This window comes from Hypanus sabinus, chromosome 29, assembly GCF_030144855.1.
Source record: "Hypanus sabinus isolate sHypSab1 chromosome 29, sHypSab1.hap1, whole genome shotgun sequence".
NCBI classification, from domain to species: Eukaryota; Metazoa; Chordata; class Chondrichthyes; order Myliobatiformes; family Dasyatidae; genus Hypanus; species Hypanus sabinus.
Genome location: NC_082734.1, coordinates 34,130,878 through 34,148,200, shown reverse-complemented (window position 1 = coordinate 34,148,200; position 17,323 = coordinate 34,130,878). Strand labels below are relative to the sequence as shown.

The 17,323-nt window shown below is 45.0% G+C and overlaps 1 protein-coding gene and 1 pseudogene across 1 annotated transcript; one reads left to right on the top strand and one right to left on the bottom strand.

Moving 5' to 3' along the window:
• Positions 1–6: 6 nt before the first annotated feature.
• Positions 7–16,792, top strand: LOC132383228 (tumor protein p53-inducible protein 11-like). The gene is made up of 5 exons (XM_059954135.1): positions 7–924; positions 6,074–6,122; positions 8,850–8,949; positions 9,753–9,854; positions 15,782–16,792. The coding sequence occupies exons 1-5, from the start codon at positions 875–877 to the stop codon at positions 15,913–15,915; spliced, it is 435 nt and encodes a 144-aa protein (XP_059810118.1). The 5' UTR covers positions 7–874; the 3' UTR covers positions 15,916–16,792.
• Positions 11,425–12,159, bottom strand: LOC132383229 (ran-specific GTPase-activating protein-like; annotated as a pseudogene).
• Positions 16,793–17,323: the final 531 nt, after the last annotated feature.

Sequence of the window (17,323 nt, the reverse complement as noted above, 5' to 3'; positions counted from 1 at the left end):
GGGTACCAATTCCATCCACTCATAATGGCACCCAAGAATCAATTTACACATAGTTTCTCTCCCTTTCTCTCCATTTATTCTATCCTCCCAAAGCCCTAAAACCCAATGACTTGCAGACCCAAGCAAAAACAAGCACAGTTTCTACATTTTCTCCCTCAAGTCTAAGAGTTGTGGTGAACTTCTAATTCTTTACTTCCTAAGGCGTGGTGCCAGAATAGTACAGAGTACAGCAGATGTGGTTTTACACGATCAAAACATCCTCCCCTTCCCCACTCATCATAAAGTCTGAATGTTCCATCAGCTACTTTTTTTGAAAAAAAAACTCATCTAACGCATGCCCTGTGGCAGGTCCGCCAATGCTGGGATTCGGGTGGCAGGGTTATTGGGAGAAGTTGTTCAAAGACTCTTGAAATTGAGTGAAGAAGTTTTCCACTCAAAGTACCCACTGCCTAGAGGGGTGTTGGCAATAGGACCTTCAAAGGGGAACTGTGTAGACTTTTGTGAAAGAATTCTTTGGGAATATAGCAGGGAATGAGGAGGGTTCAGCCCACAATGGGCTGAATGTCCTCCTCCTGAGTCACAATGAATCTATACTTGAAATGCTCAGCAAGTCAGGCAGTGTCAGTGGAGCAAGAATCAAGGCAGTGACCTTTAATCAGAACCGAGAAAAGTTCATTCTTGAGCTGAGATTCCCTACTTTTTTATGCCATGGACCAAAACCATTACGTAAGGGTCCACAGATCGCAGGCTGGGAATCCTTGCTCTAAAGGAAAAGCAGAGAAAGGGGAAGTGGGGAAAATAGGTTTGAGCGCTGGAGAGGTTAAAGGACTGTGACTAAATTAATATTTTCCACTTTTTGCCACAGATCAGTCAGATGTTGGGGAATGAATTCAAGTTTGCTTTCCATGAGCCTTTCGGCCTCAGGTAATGAACTAAAGTTTTCCAAGTTGTGTGCTTAGATTCCCCAGGAGACACTTCTCATGCCAAGGATACATCTCCAGCAGAACAGTACTCCCTCCGGACCGCACTGTCTCACTACACGAAGAGAAGTTCCAGGCAGTTACACTGAAACCCTTCCCTATTACATTAACAGAAGATCCACACGATTACACAGGGAGCCCTTTCCCCATTCTGTTAATGGTAAAGTCACAGGGAGTTTTTCGCATTACATTAACTTTGTACTTATATGTCGAGACACAGCACCTAACAGACCCTTCAAGCCACAAACAAAGGAGGCAGTGTACACCTGTTAAAGGTTACGAGGTTACTTTATTAGAGTTATATAGAGAATAAATTACAGAAAGAAAGAAGAATGAGTCATAAAGTACAGGTTGAGCACTGCTTATCCAAAAATGCAAATTCTGAAAACTTCCAAAATCCAAAAAATGTTTTTTGAGCTTTGACACAATGCCACAAATGGAAAATTCCACGAGGCACTGAGATGGTTCCCAGCTGACGCACACATCTTGGTGCAGTACAGACCGTTCTGAGAAGTGACCGCAGATACCCCAAGCGGAGCCCAGTTGGCGACAGTTTGTTTTCAGCTGTCTGTCTCACAGTGACTGCCAGCTGTAACTCTCCTATTCTCTGCTCTGTGCTGCGAAGATATTGTTGAAAGTGTCAAAAAGGCTGTCTGTTACGCCTAAGGGTAGTAGTGAAAGATAAAATTTATGCTTATCTGTAGCACAAAGTTAAGTTGTTGGAAAAAAGTTGACAGCAGTGTAAGTGTGAAGCATCTGTCAGAGAAATGGAGAGTTGAGGTGACCTGCAGAAACTTCCTTTGCTGAATGTAATGAACAGAAATAATAAAAGCTAGTAAAACACTCTATGAAATGAAAATCAAGGATCTCGATTGTGTATTGAAAGAGTGGATTTGTCAGCGTCAGAGAGAGAGGGAGACAGAAAGCTGTCAACATCTGAGTATCCTTTATCCAAAATGCTTGGGGTCAGAAGTCTTCCAGAATTTGGATTCTGGAATATTTGCACCTTTATGTCTTGGGGATGAAACCCAGGTCTCTGTCGCCAACTCTTAGCACTAGTCATGACCCAGCCCAAGAGGAGGTTCCCACTTGCACAAAGAAATTACTGCTTTTTATACCTTTCAAGGCCCCTTCAAAAATGTAGCATAACATAAACCTAAGTACTTTGCCAGACCATCTGTCCATAATCCGCATTCCGGGTCTTGATCCGATCCGAGGGCTCCGGACTCCGGGTCCTGCAGTTGTCCCTCCCGTCACCCCATCCTGTCCTCCCCCTAGTACTTCAGAGTCTGTGTCCTGCGTTCGGGTCCATCCGGCCCCGTTCCTGACACCATCATCTATGCACACTAAGCTCTCAAAACATTGCTGCGGTCTGGCTCCTTTGTACTTTCTAAAAATTCAAAGTTCTCAATTCAAAGTAAATTTATTATCAAAGTACTGTACAGGTGTCCCCCGCCTTATAAATGTTCACTTTATGCCACTTCGCTTTTACAAAAGACCTACATTAGTAACCTGTTTTTGCATTACAAAGAGGATTTTCGCTTTTACGAAAATTTTTCCCATATAAATTAATGGTTCTTCACTTTACGCCATTTCAGCTTAAGAAAGGTTTCATAGGTACGCTCTCCCTTTGTAAAAGGGGAGACAGGCATACACATATACAACCCTGAGATTCATTTTCTTGTGGGCATACTCAGTAATCCAAGAACCGGAAGAGAATCAATGAAAGACCACACCCAACAGGGTAGATAAACAACCAAAAGACAACAAACTGTGCAAATACAAAAGAAAAATAATAATAAATAAATAAATAAGCAATAAATATCGAGAACATAAGATGAAGATTCCTTAAACGTGAGTCCATTGTTTGTGGGAACAGTTCAATGGGTGGATGGGGTGAGGGCAGATGTGCGGGAAATGGGAGAGATGCATTTGACAGCAGAGTTGATGGTGGATGAAGGGAGGCACCTTTGTTTAAAAAAGGAAGACATCTCCCACCACCCGACTTGGGATAGGGTTCCCTTTATCCTCACCTACCACCCACCAACCTCCAGGTCCAACATACAATTCTCTGTAACTTCCACCACCTCCCACTACCAAGCACATCCTTCCCTCTCCCCCCCTTTCTGCTTTCCGCAGGGATCGCTCCCTACGCGACTCTCTTGTCCATTCGTCCCCCCCATCCCTTTCCACCGATCCCCCTCCTGGCATTTATCCTTGTAAACGGAACAAGTGCTACACCTGCCCTTACACATCCTCCCTCACCACCATTCAGGGTCCCAGACAGTCCTTCCAGGTGAGGCGACACTTCACCTGTGAGTCGGCTGGTGTGGTATACTGCGTCCGGTGCTCCCGGTGTGGCTTTTTATACATTGGTGAGACCCGACACAGACTGGGAGACTGTTTCGCTGAACACCTATGCTCTGTCCGCCAGAGAAAGCAGGATCTCCCAGTGGCCACACATTTTAATTCCACTTCCCATTCCCATTCTGATATGTCTATCCATGGCCTCCTCTACTGTCAAGATGAAGCCACACTCAGGTTGGAGGAACAACACCTTATATACCGGCTGGGTAGCCTCCAACCTCATGGCATGAACATTGACTTCTCTAATTTCCGTTAATGCCCCTCCTCCCCTTCTTACCCCATCCCTGACAAATTTAGTTTTTTTTCTCTCTTTCTGCCCATCACTCTACCTTTTCTCCATCTCCCTCTGGTGCTCCCCTCCCCCTTTCTTTCTCCCTAGGCCTCCTGTCCCATGATCCTTTCCCTTCTCCAGCTCTGTATCACTTTCCCCAATCACCTTTCCAGCTCTTAGCTTCATCCCTCCTCCTCCGGTCTTCTATCATTTCGCATTTCCCCCTCCCCCTGCTACTTTCAAATCTCTTACTGTCCTTCCTTTCAGTTAGTCTTGACAAAGGGTCTCGCCCGGAAACGTCGACAGTTCTTCTCCTTATAGATGCTGCCTGGCCTGCTGTGTTCCACCAGCACTTTGTGTGTGTGGCTTGAATTTCCAGCATCTGCAGATTTCCTTGTGTTTCCCACTGGTTCAAGAGCCTGATGGTTGAGGGGTAATAACAGTTCCTGAACCTGGTGATGTGGGTACCTTCTTCCTGATGAGAAAACAGCATGGCCTGGACGGTGAGGGTCTCAGAAACAGATGAATGTTGCTTTCTGTGGCATCATACTTCTGACGGTCTGGGCTGGATCCACCACCTTTTGTCAGATTTTCTGCTCAAGGGCATTGGTGTTTCCCCACCAGGCTGTGATGCAGCCGGTCAATATCCTCTCCTCCACATATCTATAGAAGTTTGTCAAAGTTTTAGGTGTCATTCCAAATCTTCAACTTCTAAAGAAGCAGAGGTCCTGCTGTGCTTTCTCCGTAATTGCACTTATGTGCTGAGCCCAGGACCATATCCCTCACAGCAACACGTACAACACACTGGAGGAACTCAGCAGGTCGGACAGCATCCGTGGAAATGAGCAGTCAACGTTTCAGGCCGAGACCCTTCGTGTTGTACGTGTTGCTTTGACCACAGCATCTGCAGTGTACTTCCTGTTTAATATCCCTCCCGTATGCTGATTCATCATAACCTTTGACTTGGCCAATGACAGTGGGGTCATCAGAAAACATAAATATGGCTTTGGAGCTGTGCTTAGCCACACAGTCATGAGTGTGAAGTGAGAAGAGCAGGAGGCTAGGCACACAGTCTTGTGGTGCACCTGTGCTGATGGAGATTGTGGAGGAGATGTTGTTGCCAATCCGAACTGACAGGAGTCTGCAAGTGAGGAAATCAAGGATCCAATTGCACAATGAGGAATTGAAGGTTTTTGATTAGTTGTGAGGGGATGATGGTATTGAATGCCGAGCTGTAGTCGATAAAGAGTATCCTGATGTTCCAGGGTTGAGTGAAGAGCCAATGAGATGGCATCTGCTGTGGGCCTGAACATTCTCACATCCCAGACTAACACCATTTTGTATACAAACTTCCATTTTGCATTAAGAATTTTAGCATATAACAAGGGAGAATCACTTTTAATTCTTTCTTTACATACATGGCAGCAGAGAATCCTTCTGTGTTTCATTAATGATAGGTCCATCCGCACTCCTGCTGCAATAGGCAGATTCTCAGGGAGTGATCTTTACCTGTCAGGCCTGCTCCTGCTGCACAAACCTCCGCCCAGCTAATGGGATTCATCACCCAGACTCGTCACCTGCAGCCTATTTAAACCCAGTACTCATCTACAGTCCTAGTTAGCCAGCCTCAGCCAATGGCTCCTAGAATTCACTCTCCCTGCCGAGAGTTTACATTGTTGCCTATTGTGTTTAGTTTCTGTTCTCTCGTTTTGTGGCCCCTCATGGGTTGTTATTTTGCAGACTACTATCAAAGTAATTTTTTACCACTGAATTGTCTTCTCTGCATTGCTTTTGGGTCAAGCCTCCTCTACATTTCCTGACATTTGAGGCCCTCCATCAGTCAAGTTCGACCTTAGATATTGTAGCTCAGCCCTCTATGTGATACGCAAGCCCGGACAGTACGATACGGAGAGCAAGCTGTCGCCCACGCAGCAGGCTCACCTCTCCATGCAGCTGATGAATCCAAATGAACGGCAGAGACCAACACAGAGTTGCCGGTCAGTGTTGAGCTCAACGTAGGACTGACTTAGGGACTCCAGCTCTGGAGTTTTCCTTGGGGTTTACTCCCGAACCTTCCCCATGAGTGGGTACAGCCGCAAGGCTGCGGAGGTTTGAGATCAGAGTTTTCCCTCTCCTAAATGAGCTGCCAGCCACAACTGGTGAGCCCCATCTGCCTGAAGCGACTGGTTTTAAGGCACCAGTAGAGAAATGGCTCTACCGGGTTAGTAGTGAAACCATGAAGCCAGGAGCTGGACTTGCTTTTCAGAGGCTATTTGAGACATACGCCATTGGGAGCATTTATTAGGTAGTGGGAACCTAACCCCATCTCCCCCTACATGCCCCCCCCCCACCACCAGCTATAACCTTAAGGAACCTGACATTTATCCTATTGAATAAAGTACGAAGTATTGGTAGCCCAAACAACCTAACATTATTGTGTTGCTTCTCATTACAGGCACTGGCAATTCATCTCTGCACTCGCATTCTCTGCCGTTGGCATACTGGTCTGTTCACGTTTTATTTCAAAGCCTTGTTTGTAAGCTACAATTGCAATTGTGTTTCTTGAGCTAATAGTTCCATATCTTTCAAAGCTTAGAGAATGTGATCAGGAAATATAAATAAATCAGCCACAATGAAATGGCAGAGCAGACTCGACTGGCCGAATGGCCTAATTCTGCTCCGCAGTCTCATGGAGATGGAATCCATTTATGGCTTGAGACACAATGTTTACATTCAGGATTTCATCTTTAGGATTTACCTGTTTTGTGTTATTCTGTCCAAATTCAGGATGGTTTATCGTCAGTCTTGAGTACACAAGTGTAAAGGAGATTGTTACTCTGGATCCAATGCAGCATACAAAGCACGATGAGTCGAAAAACACAGTAAATATAAACACAATTCTATGTACAAGTAACTGTTGAGCATGGCCAAATATACATTTCCTTGCTAGTTGCAGAAACTAGAGCTGGAAAGAATTGTTTTGGGCATGGAGTCTCCTGCTTGTATTTGAAAGGGTCCCTCCTGCCATAAAAATTTGATTTAGGGTCTCTTCCATCTACATTGTTGTGGCTACATGTTCAACCACATCCTCAGTGTCACTACCTAATCAATGCTCCCAATGGTGTGTGTCTCAAGTAGCCTCTGGAAACATAAGCAAGTCCAGGCCAGCTTTCCGGTGTTAATGGTTCCTCCTGTGAGGATCATCTCGTTGTCGTGGTGGAGAGATTTGTGACTTCCTGAGATCCCAAGAGATACTGTCTGGAGCTTAGCTCCTGGAGATAAGGTCAAGGGGGAGGTTCCAGGTAAAGAGAGATTCAACCAAAAGCTCAGTGGTGGAGCCGATGACACATCACAGTGGCAGTGGAAAGTCCCCAGTTGTCTTACACGCCGTGCCACTGGAACCCGACCCCCATCTGTCAAGCACTGAGTGATGGCTGCCCGTGCTTTAGCCTCCACACATTAAGCAAATTCACTCACATATATTCTCCATTAAGGGAATCCCACACTAACATCACAGTGATGTGGATCCCGGATCAGACCTGAGGACCCCGGGTAGGGAAACCCCTTTGGAGAACATCGTACTCGAGCCATCGGACTACACTGAGGGAGCACTGCACTATCAGAGTTGTTCTCTCCAATGAGAGCCTACACCTCCACTGCACCCTTTGTTGAAGTCTTTTCTGCAGAACCAGCTTCCAACCTGACCCCACCACTAGTCCAATGTTTCATCATTGCTTTGGAAATACCACTTATAAGTTTCTAGTTAATACCGTAGATATGGGCCAGGGTCAGTAAGGATCCCACCCACTCTGCTCATGGACTGTTTGTCCCACTCCCATCAGAGGGGTGATTACATAACATCCACGTCAGGACCGCCAGACTCAAAACAGTTAAAAAGCAGTAAAGTTGATCAACATCTCCACCCCTCCACATGCCCAACCACCACTACTTTATCATTTCCTGTCAGTCATCTTATGTACAGACACACCTGCGCTTTATGGGCACACAGTCACTTCATGGGCATACCATCAATCTATGTATATAAGCTACTGTGTTTTTTTTAAATATTGTGTTCTTTACCTGTTCTTCTTACTGCATCAGATACAGAGTAACAATTTTTCTATTCTCCTTTATACTTGTACAAGAAATGACATTAAACAATCTTGAAACTTGCTGTATTTTGTAGAAGCTTGCATTCATCTAGACTCTTTTTATTGTAAATCCTGCTTTTAAATCTGACCATTCCTTAATGCGAGGTGCCTGGTCACACTGCTTAAATCAATAAACCAGTAAATTAGACATTCATAATCTAGAGATTGAGTTCAAATCCCGTCATAGCAATTTCAGCATTTAAATTCAGCTAGTTATACCAAGTAGAAAGTTAGTCGGTATACTGAGTGTGTAAAGATAAAGTTTAAAGATTAACTTTATTTGTCACGTGTACATTGAAACGTAAAGTGAAGTGTGTCGTTTGCATGGAAGAGCAACACAATCCGAGGGTGGGCAGACTACAAGTATCGCACGGCTCGGGAGCCAGCATAGCTTACCCGCAGGGCAAGTATCGCACGGCTCGGGAGCCAGCATAGCGTACCCGCGGGGCAAGTATCGCACGGCTCGGGAGCCAGCATAGCGTACCCGCGGGTCATCTACAGGGCAAAGGCAAGCTTGCTTCCTCCGCTGAGGTTCGATGGGACAATAACTGGAGGTCGTGGGTTAAGGGTGGAAGGTGAAATGTTTAAAGGAAACATGAGGGGGATCTTCTTCACTCAGAGGGTGGTGAGAGCGTAGAACAAGCTGGTGGGTGTGGATTCGATTTCAATGCTTGAGAGAAGTCTAGATAGGTTAGTGAATGAAAGGGCTATCATATGGGTGTAGGCCGATGGGATTAAGCAGCTAAATGGTTCGGCACAGACAAAAGGGCTGGTTTCTGTGCGGTATATTCTATGAATTTATGGGATGGGAAATAAAGGTCGGTCTTACCGGCTTGCTAATGAATTAAAAAAACATTGTCAACCCTACTTCCAGCACTCCTGGAAGAGCACTTTGCTACCCGAGGTCTGAGGTTCTTGTACCCAGGCATGAGAAACAGTGTGGAGAGCCAAGGCACGGTGTCACAGCTGAGTGGAAGAGGCGTTTCCTTGATAAAAGGGAGAGAGAAGCACTGTGGAAGTTAAAGGGTTCCTCGACCTACACAGCTTGAGATTTAACCTACCCTCTCCCTCTTCATTTAGGCCCTGGCATTTCCCAGAACAGTGCATGGCTGGCTTTTCCAGGAAGAGCACAGCCGATCGTGCGCTGTGACCCTGAGGTTCCACGGTGGAGCATTGCTCAGTAGGTTCCAGGTTGTAAATCAGAATCTGAATCGGACTTTGCCTTTCCTCAGCCCAGACCCTGTTCCAGCTGTCACACACAAAACCTCCAGGCAGGACTAAGAAACTGGCAGAGCGCAGGCTGAAGGGGGAAACGGGAGGCACCTTGAACCGTTTCCAGCTGTGAGTGTAAGGAGGGTTGGGTCACACAGACTGAGACAGATCCCTCAGGCCCAGTAGGCAGACGGACGTAGATACATAAAGATAGATAGGTAGATAGTGGGAGAGAGATGGATATAGACAGATAAGGAGGGAGGGAAAGGGGAGAGATAGATATGGAGGGAGGGAGGGGGAGAGATGGATAGATATAGATAGATATATAAGGAAGGAGGAAGAGGGGAGGGAGAGATAGATAGATAGATAGATAGATAGATAGATAGATAGATAGATAGATAGATAGATAGATAGATAGATAGATAGATACGCAAGAGGTTGGAACCTGGAGCAACAAACTCGCTGCTGGAAGAACTCAGCAGATCGAGGGGAGGGGGTAATGAATTGTCCATGCTGAAGTCAGATACATCAATCTAGAATGATCAGCATCCAAATTCCAACAGCAGGTTGCTTGTCGTTAGATAGATAGATAGATAGATAGATAAGGAGGAGAGACAGACAGAAATGTAGATAGAGATGGCCATTTCCTATATCTATCATTATCGCTTTCTCCATCATCTATCCAACTCCGTATGCACAACTGTTTTATCACATTTACTGTGTAATGGGGAATTTAAGATGCCTAAAACTGAAATATTTCTCTGACCCAAGGTATCTCTCTGATCCTCTGGAATGCCGTATACACAACTGAGAAGGCGATTGTTCGATGGGCCCTCCTGGCACAGACCTGTTACTTTGCTGCGGGGTTTCTGGGTGTGTATACCGGGGTTTGTTATCACACTACTCCATCTCTCCGGGGTGGGGGGTAGTACTCCATCCGTACTGCATAGCAACCTCAGCTTCTCCTCCATGGAGCACTAGAGCAAAGTAAAAGGCCCTTTGGCCCATCTAGTCCATGCTGAGCTGTTACCCATCAACCCACACCCTCCCATCCAGGTACTTATCCAAACTTCTCTTCAATGTTGCATTTGAACCTGCATCCACCACTTCTGTTGGCAGCTCTTTCCGCACTCAATTCCACAGCACAATCTGCAGCAAGACGACGACACCCCCACCAGCAAAAAAGCAGCAGCACCCTCCACCAAGCACTCAAGTGTGCAGCAAAGCATCAATAAAGACACAGGCTTGCAGTACCCCAAAGACTACTACTTCACCCGGTAATTCAACAAGCCACTGGCTCTCTCTCTGCCCCGAATAAGGGAAAAAGAAGCGTCCCCATTTCACAGCGAGAGGGGAGACATAACAAACAACTTGCTGATTTACTTTTTTTTTGTTTGCAAAAACCTTTATTGCAAATTTCCTAAGGAGAGTATCAATTTTCAACAATTTATAAGTTTCCCCATTACAAAACAGTAGATTAAGATGGTTTGTTCATTCCAGCAGTAACAGGATTATACACAAATGTTTGTGGTTCATGGCAAGCAAATGTACATTTATCAGAACAAGCTCTTTCAGATTGAACAACCTTTTCTGTAGGTCAAGCCTGTGTTACTAATGATGTGCATGCCAATTGTATGGCTAGTATTATAGATTCTGCTACATACCAACAGCAGGAAAATAAAAAGTTGGCCTCTGAAACTATCAGCATCACTCCTCTTCACTTACATTACTCGTGCATTATGTTATTACCATCAGGCAAGATTTGGTGTCAGTTTTTAAGATCTGATAGCATTGGACTTGTACTAGTTTACAATTTTTCTCTCCCTTGTGATGTCACTCAGCAAAAAAAAAACACAATTCCAACCGAAGGATGTTGGCACGGTAATAGATTCCTGCAGCCTCACCACCCTCTCGTTGGGATACTCTATCCAAGCACGGTTCAATTATGAGGGAAATGTCTAATGTCTAGTTCTCAGGATACAAAACTATATCGAAATGAACTTACCACTAATCTTTCTATTGTGTAATCTGTCAGTTACCAATATAGATGGGGAACAAAAAAAAATGAGTAAAAATTTTAAAAATCTTAAATGTAATCTTACAACATTGGCCCAGAACCATTACAGGGCAAAAATAATAATTAAAAATCCTAAAGAGTTCTTTTTTTTTCCCATGTACAACTTAACTGAATTTTATTTGGTTATAACCCATCTGTTACCCGATGCGGGAATTCTGACATTAAGTCTCATTCACAAAGCAAAATTAATTTTTTTTAAAGTCAGTCATACACTGTAAAGCATGTTATGATCACCAATTTTCAGGAATTAAAGTAATAGATTTAAATTATCCTCTCAGAAGACTGTAAATAGATAAGGCAGTAGTTAACACTCCCAAGAATTTTTCGCTGAGGAATACATTAACATATTGATGGTGGTTGATGACTTTCTGTGAAGGTACTGTGTCTTCATAACCAATTTGGGACCACAGGGCAAGAGCCTGGTAAAGGGCTCATCTGTGTCCAAACCCAATTCATTACAGTCTGCTGTAAAGAAAAAGGAAAGGGAAAGCAAGGACCAGGATTAATAAATCTGCTTCAGTTTTTTCTCTGGTCCCTTCCTTCTTCTCACTTTCTTCCTCTTTGGTAGATTCTTTGTTATCCTCCTTGACAGACAATTCTTCCAGCTTTTTGGCAACTTTATCTGCACTTTCATTGTTACCCTTCTCTTTGCATTCTTCAAACTTTGCCTTAAACTTCTGTGCATTTTCCTTATTCAAGAATCGGATTGCCAGAAGCTCAGGTTTGGGTTCTTCATCTTCAAAGTCAGCAGGAGCATTCCACACCCATGCCCGGTCACTACCAACATTAGGCCTTAGCGCCATGGAAGGTGTAAGATAATGGTTTGCACAGATTTTGAGAGTTTTAGCTCTTCTCATCAGAAGGCGAATTGTTCCCGTTTCCTTTTGCTTCAGCAACTTCACATCCCCAGTTCCTCGTTCTTTCCATTCAGGGGGGGTCATTCTCAGAGGCATATCTAAAGAGTTTTGCACGCATCCTGAAAAGGTCTTCTTCATCTTCTTCCAATGTTTTCACCTCTTGCTCAGGGAGAGAGACTATTGGTTCAAAGTGGGGATCGTGGTTAGCATTTTCATTCAAGTTCTTTGTAGAAGTATCATGGTCACCTGAGATTGTAGATGACAAACAACAAAAAGCTGCTCCGGTTCTTTTACTTTCGCGCTTCACAACTCGCTGATTTACAATGTTAAAAGTCTGCTGCGTCACCTTTTCGGAGCCCAGAGAGTCGGTCCCAGAAGGCACAGTTATCTGGACACAAACCCCCACTGCTCCCGATGCTCCACGTTCAACACTTCAGTCAGCGGCACCGGCCTAGAATCGGATATGTTCAGATATGTCCCCTCAGGTTCCCCTCAAATATACCTTTTACCTGGCTAGTTCAAATCACAGCCAACCTTTGTGGTAAAAGCCTGTTTGAATTTACCATATCTATATTCCTCAATTTTGTGTACCTCTTCAAATCTCCCCTCAATCTTCTACACTCCAGGGAATAAAGTCCTAACCTACTCAACCTTTTCCTCTAACACAGGTCTTCAAGTCCTGGCAACATCCTTGTAAATTTTCTCTGTACTCCTTCAACCTTGTTGCTATCTTTCCTCAGTCTGATATCAGCCCTGCTAAGCCTGGGGTTAGTGAATGACCTGTGAGCTTAAGGCAGTTTCTCCAGGGTGTTATTAAATTAATTAGAATTACAGTACAGGCCCTTCAGCCCACAATGTTGTACCGACACATTAGCCTACTGTAAGATCAAACTTCATTGTCCTCCATTTCTCTATCACCCATGTGCTTATCGAGGAGACTTTAAAAATGTTCTTAATGTACCTGTCTCTATCACCATGCCTGGCTGGGTGTTTCATGCACTCACCACTCCCTGTGTTTAAAAACTTACTCCTGACATCCCCCTATACTTCCTTACAAATTATGTCACCTTGTATTAGCCATTTCAGTCCTAGGAGAATGTCTCTGGCCATCTATTTAATATATGCCTCCTATCATCTTGTACACCTTTATGATCTCTCATCCCCCTTCGCTCCAAAGAGAAGAGCTATAGCTCACTCAGCCCAGCTCTCTAGTCCAGGCAGCATCCTGGTAAATCTCCATTGCACCCTCTCCAATCCAGGCAGCATCCTGGTGAATCTCCTCTGCACCCTCTCTAATCCAGGCAGCATCCTGGTGAATCTCCTCTGCACCCTCTCTAATCCAGGCAGCATCCTGGTAAATCTCCTCTGCACCCTCTCTAGTCCAGGCAGCATCCTGGTAAATCTCCTCTGCACCCTCTCTAATCCAGGCAGCATCCTGGTAAATCTCCATTGCACCCTCTCCAATCCAGGCAGCATCCTGGTGAATCTCCTCTGCACCCTCTCTAATCCAGGCAGCATCCTGGTGAATCTCCTCTGCACCCTCTCTAATCCAGGCAGCATCCTGGTGAATCTCCTCTGCACCCTCTCTAATCCAGGCAGCATCCTGGTAAATCTCCTCTGCACCCTCTCTAGTCCAGGCAGCATCCTGGTGAATCTCCTCTGCACCCTCTCTAATTCAGGCAGCATCCTGGTGAATCTCCTCTGCACCCTCTCTAATCCAGGCAGCATCCTGGTGAATCTCCTCTGCACCCTCTCTAATCCAGGCAGCATCCTGGTGAATCTCCTCTGCACCCTCTCTAATCCAGGCAGCATCCTGGTGAATCTCCTCTGCACCCTCTCTAATCCAGGCAGCATCCTGGTGAATCTCCTCTGCACCCTCTCTAATCCAGGCAGCATCCTGGTGAATCTCCTCTGCACCCTCTCTAATCCAGACAGCATCCTGATAAATCTCCTCTGCACCCTCTCTAATCCAGGCAGCATCCTGGTGAATCTCCTCTGCACCCTCCCTAATCCAGGTAGCATCCTGGTGAATCTCCTCTGCACCCTCTCTAATCCGGACAGCACCCTGGTAAATCTCCTCTGCACCCTCTCTAAAGCTTCCACATCCTTCCTATAATGCGGCTACCAGAACTGAACACAATACCACAACTGTTGACCTGAACAAATAAAGTTAGCGTTCTAGAGGAGTTCTGAGAAGGCACTGCCCTGCCAAAGGTGTCATCTTTCAGAGGATCCATTAGACAAAGGTGCCGTCTGCTCCCTCAGGTCCTGGGGCAGTGGTGGTTGCCCTCACACCCTTGTCAGTGTTTGCCTATCACTAAATCAGATTCATGGGTGATACTTACCTTTGCAACTCATGGGAGGCTGTTTTTTTACTGTCTTTCCTCCAACAGAACATGACTATCTGTCAAAAATACTTAACCAAGAAGCTCTTTGAGATGAGAAATAATGCATAGTTTATAAGCAATGTAAACATAGTGGCCACTTTATTACAGTAGGAATGTCCTGTTCTAATAGAGAAGCCACTGAGTTTGTGGTCTTCTGCTGTTGTAGCTCATCCACTTCGAGGTTTGATGTGTTGTGCATTCAGAGATGCTCCTCTGCACACCCCTATTGTAACGTAGTTATTTGAGCAATTGAGCAATTGTTCCCTTCCTATCAGCTTGAACCAGTCTGGCAATTCTCCTCTGACCTCTCTCATTAACCAGGCATTTTTGCCCACAGAACTGCTGCTCACTGGATATTTGTTGCACCATTCTCTATAAATTCTGGAGACTGTTGTGCATGAAAATCCCAGGAGATCAGCAGTTTCTGAGATACTCAAACCATCCCATCTAGCACCAATAATCATTTCATGGTATCACATTTCTTTCCCATTCTAAAGTTTGATTTGAAGAACATCTAAACCTTTTGCCCATATCTACATGTTTTTATGCATTGAGTTGCTGCCACATGATAGGTTGATTAGAACTCATATTAACGAACAAGGAATACAGATGTAACTAATAAAGTGGCCATTGAGTGTATAAGCCTTCAAGGCAAAAATAAAACTTGCAGGAAAAGTTGCTATGAAGAGAAGTTTGATAGTTTTAGAAGAAAGGAAAATGTTGACAACAAGGAAAAGATTAGTCAAATGTAATGTGGGTTCCTTACCGATGGAATTCAGACAAATTATAATGATGGATAAGAAGACATCAAAAAAGATCTCTTGAGTCTTCCTTCATGGAATAAAATGGGGAAAGCCTTTCAGAAACAGTGGGGACAGGAGGGTGGTAGTAAATGATAAGTTTGAAAGAATTAGCTTTAGTGACAAAGCTACTAGTGAAAAGCATGGGTTTCCTCCCACTGTCCAAAGACATCCTGCTTAGCAGGTTAATTGGTCATTGCAAATTGTCCTGTAAATAGATACAACTGGAGAAAATAAGGGGACTAACAAACCACATGTATATAACCCTATAGACCCTATATGTATATGTCTTCATATACAGGCCTTCATATGTGTATGATGACCTTCAATCCAAGGGGTTACAAAGACGATGGCTTGTTGTCACCTTCCAAAATGAATTAAGTGGTAACAAATGTAAATCCTGTGAAAGAGAGAGAGAGAGAGAGGGAGGGAGATAGAGAGAAAGTGAAAGAGATAGATAGAGAGGGAGATAGAGAGAGAGTGAGAGATAAAGAGAGAGAGATTGAGAGGGAGATAGAGTGAGAGATAGAGAGAGAGTGAAAGATAAAGAGAGAGATTGAGAGGGAGATAGAGAGAGTGAGAGAAAGAGAGAGAGAAAAGAAGAAATGAACATGTTGAGGGACGCTTTTCCAATGACAGGGTAATTCTCTAACATGTGACCCTCTCTGTTAATTCACAGTGGTGCTGATTACAAGTGTGGATCAAGACGCCATTTCCCAGGGTGCAGCGGTCCTGCTCTCGGGCTTCGGGTTATCCGGAATCTTTTCACTTTTCTATTATGTACTAGTCGGACGAAAACCCAAGAAGATCTGACGCGGCAGCAGGAAGTCTCATTCCATGACAAGAATAAGACACCTCACCTTCTGCAAATCTAAACTAACCACCCCACCCCAAGCCATTGACAAGTCCTTTGGGTGGAGATTTGGATGTTGAAGATCAGAATGCTCAGATTTGAACAGTCAATTCCCAACTTCAAAGAGGGTGCCATCTTGTGGCTGGAGATGCCTGGCTTTATGACAACACTTGGTCGTCATCTGAAGCCCAGAGATGGAACCATACTGACCGCAGAACAAGTGGAGCCACAGCACTGGAATTCTCCTTTTGCTCCCTCTGTCCCGGTGGATGGGTGAGAATTTCCAGAATCCAGCAAGCTGCCCTGCTGGGGCACAGAGAGGGGAAAATGGAAGGGGAAGTTCAGGGAAAGGGAAAGGGGAAGAAGATGAGAATGAGGGAGGCAAGATAGTAAACTAAGAGGGGGAGTTGTGGAAATTCAGGCACAGACGGAAAACTGGGGGAGGAAAGAGAAAGAAAGGGGGCAAACTGACAGGAAAGGGTACGGAAAATAAAGGGAAAGGAGAGGAGAAACCACGGAAGGAGAAAAGGGAAACATGAGAGAGAGGAAGAGGAAATTCAATTCCATTGGTAGCCAACTGCATCTCACTGGCTAAGCTGGAAATGTTTAAACTGCAGTGACTTAATTATTCTATTGAAAGCTTGAACTAAAAATTAAATGATATTTCAAGAAGTGGATTCTGATCTGTGGGAGAGGGCAGCACAGATTAAGGAGTCGGGCAGAGGATGGGAGGAGGAGTAGGCTTCAATGATCAATGTAGCCCAGATGTCTAAGATGCAGATTGACACCCCTCCCACCACACAACAACCCCACCCCCACCCCCACAACGGACTGAGATCAGGCAGTCTCTTTGAGGGGACATCAGAGCTCAGCCGTTCCAAACACAGCGTAACCACTCTTTTCAGGAGAACCTGGTTCACAGTTTAAACTTGGCATGACTGTCACTTTCAGTGCTGGGACATCTATTCGACACCAGAATCTAATCCAATAAACGTTGACCTGTACGAAAATGATTTCTTTTTGTTTCAATTTCAAGGTATCATCACACAAGGTTCTCAAGGTGCAAGATTCAAGTTTATTTGCCACACCTACAGTGAAACGAGTCACTTACGTTAACAGCCAACACATCCGAGGGTTGCTAGCGGCTTTCCACAAGTGTCACCACATAGTCCGGCACTAACAGAGCATTCCCATAATGCTCAGCAGAACACAACAAGCAACAAAACAACAACAGCAAAGCAACCCGTTCCTCCGCCACCCCCCCCCCCCCATCCCCATCCCCAGCTCTTTAACCCCAGGACAGACCCCCAGCCTCCAGCAGATTCGGACTTGCAGACATTGGGCTTCGGCAGGCTCTGCAGGCTCGGC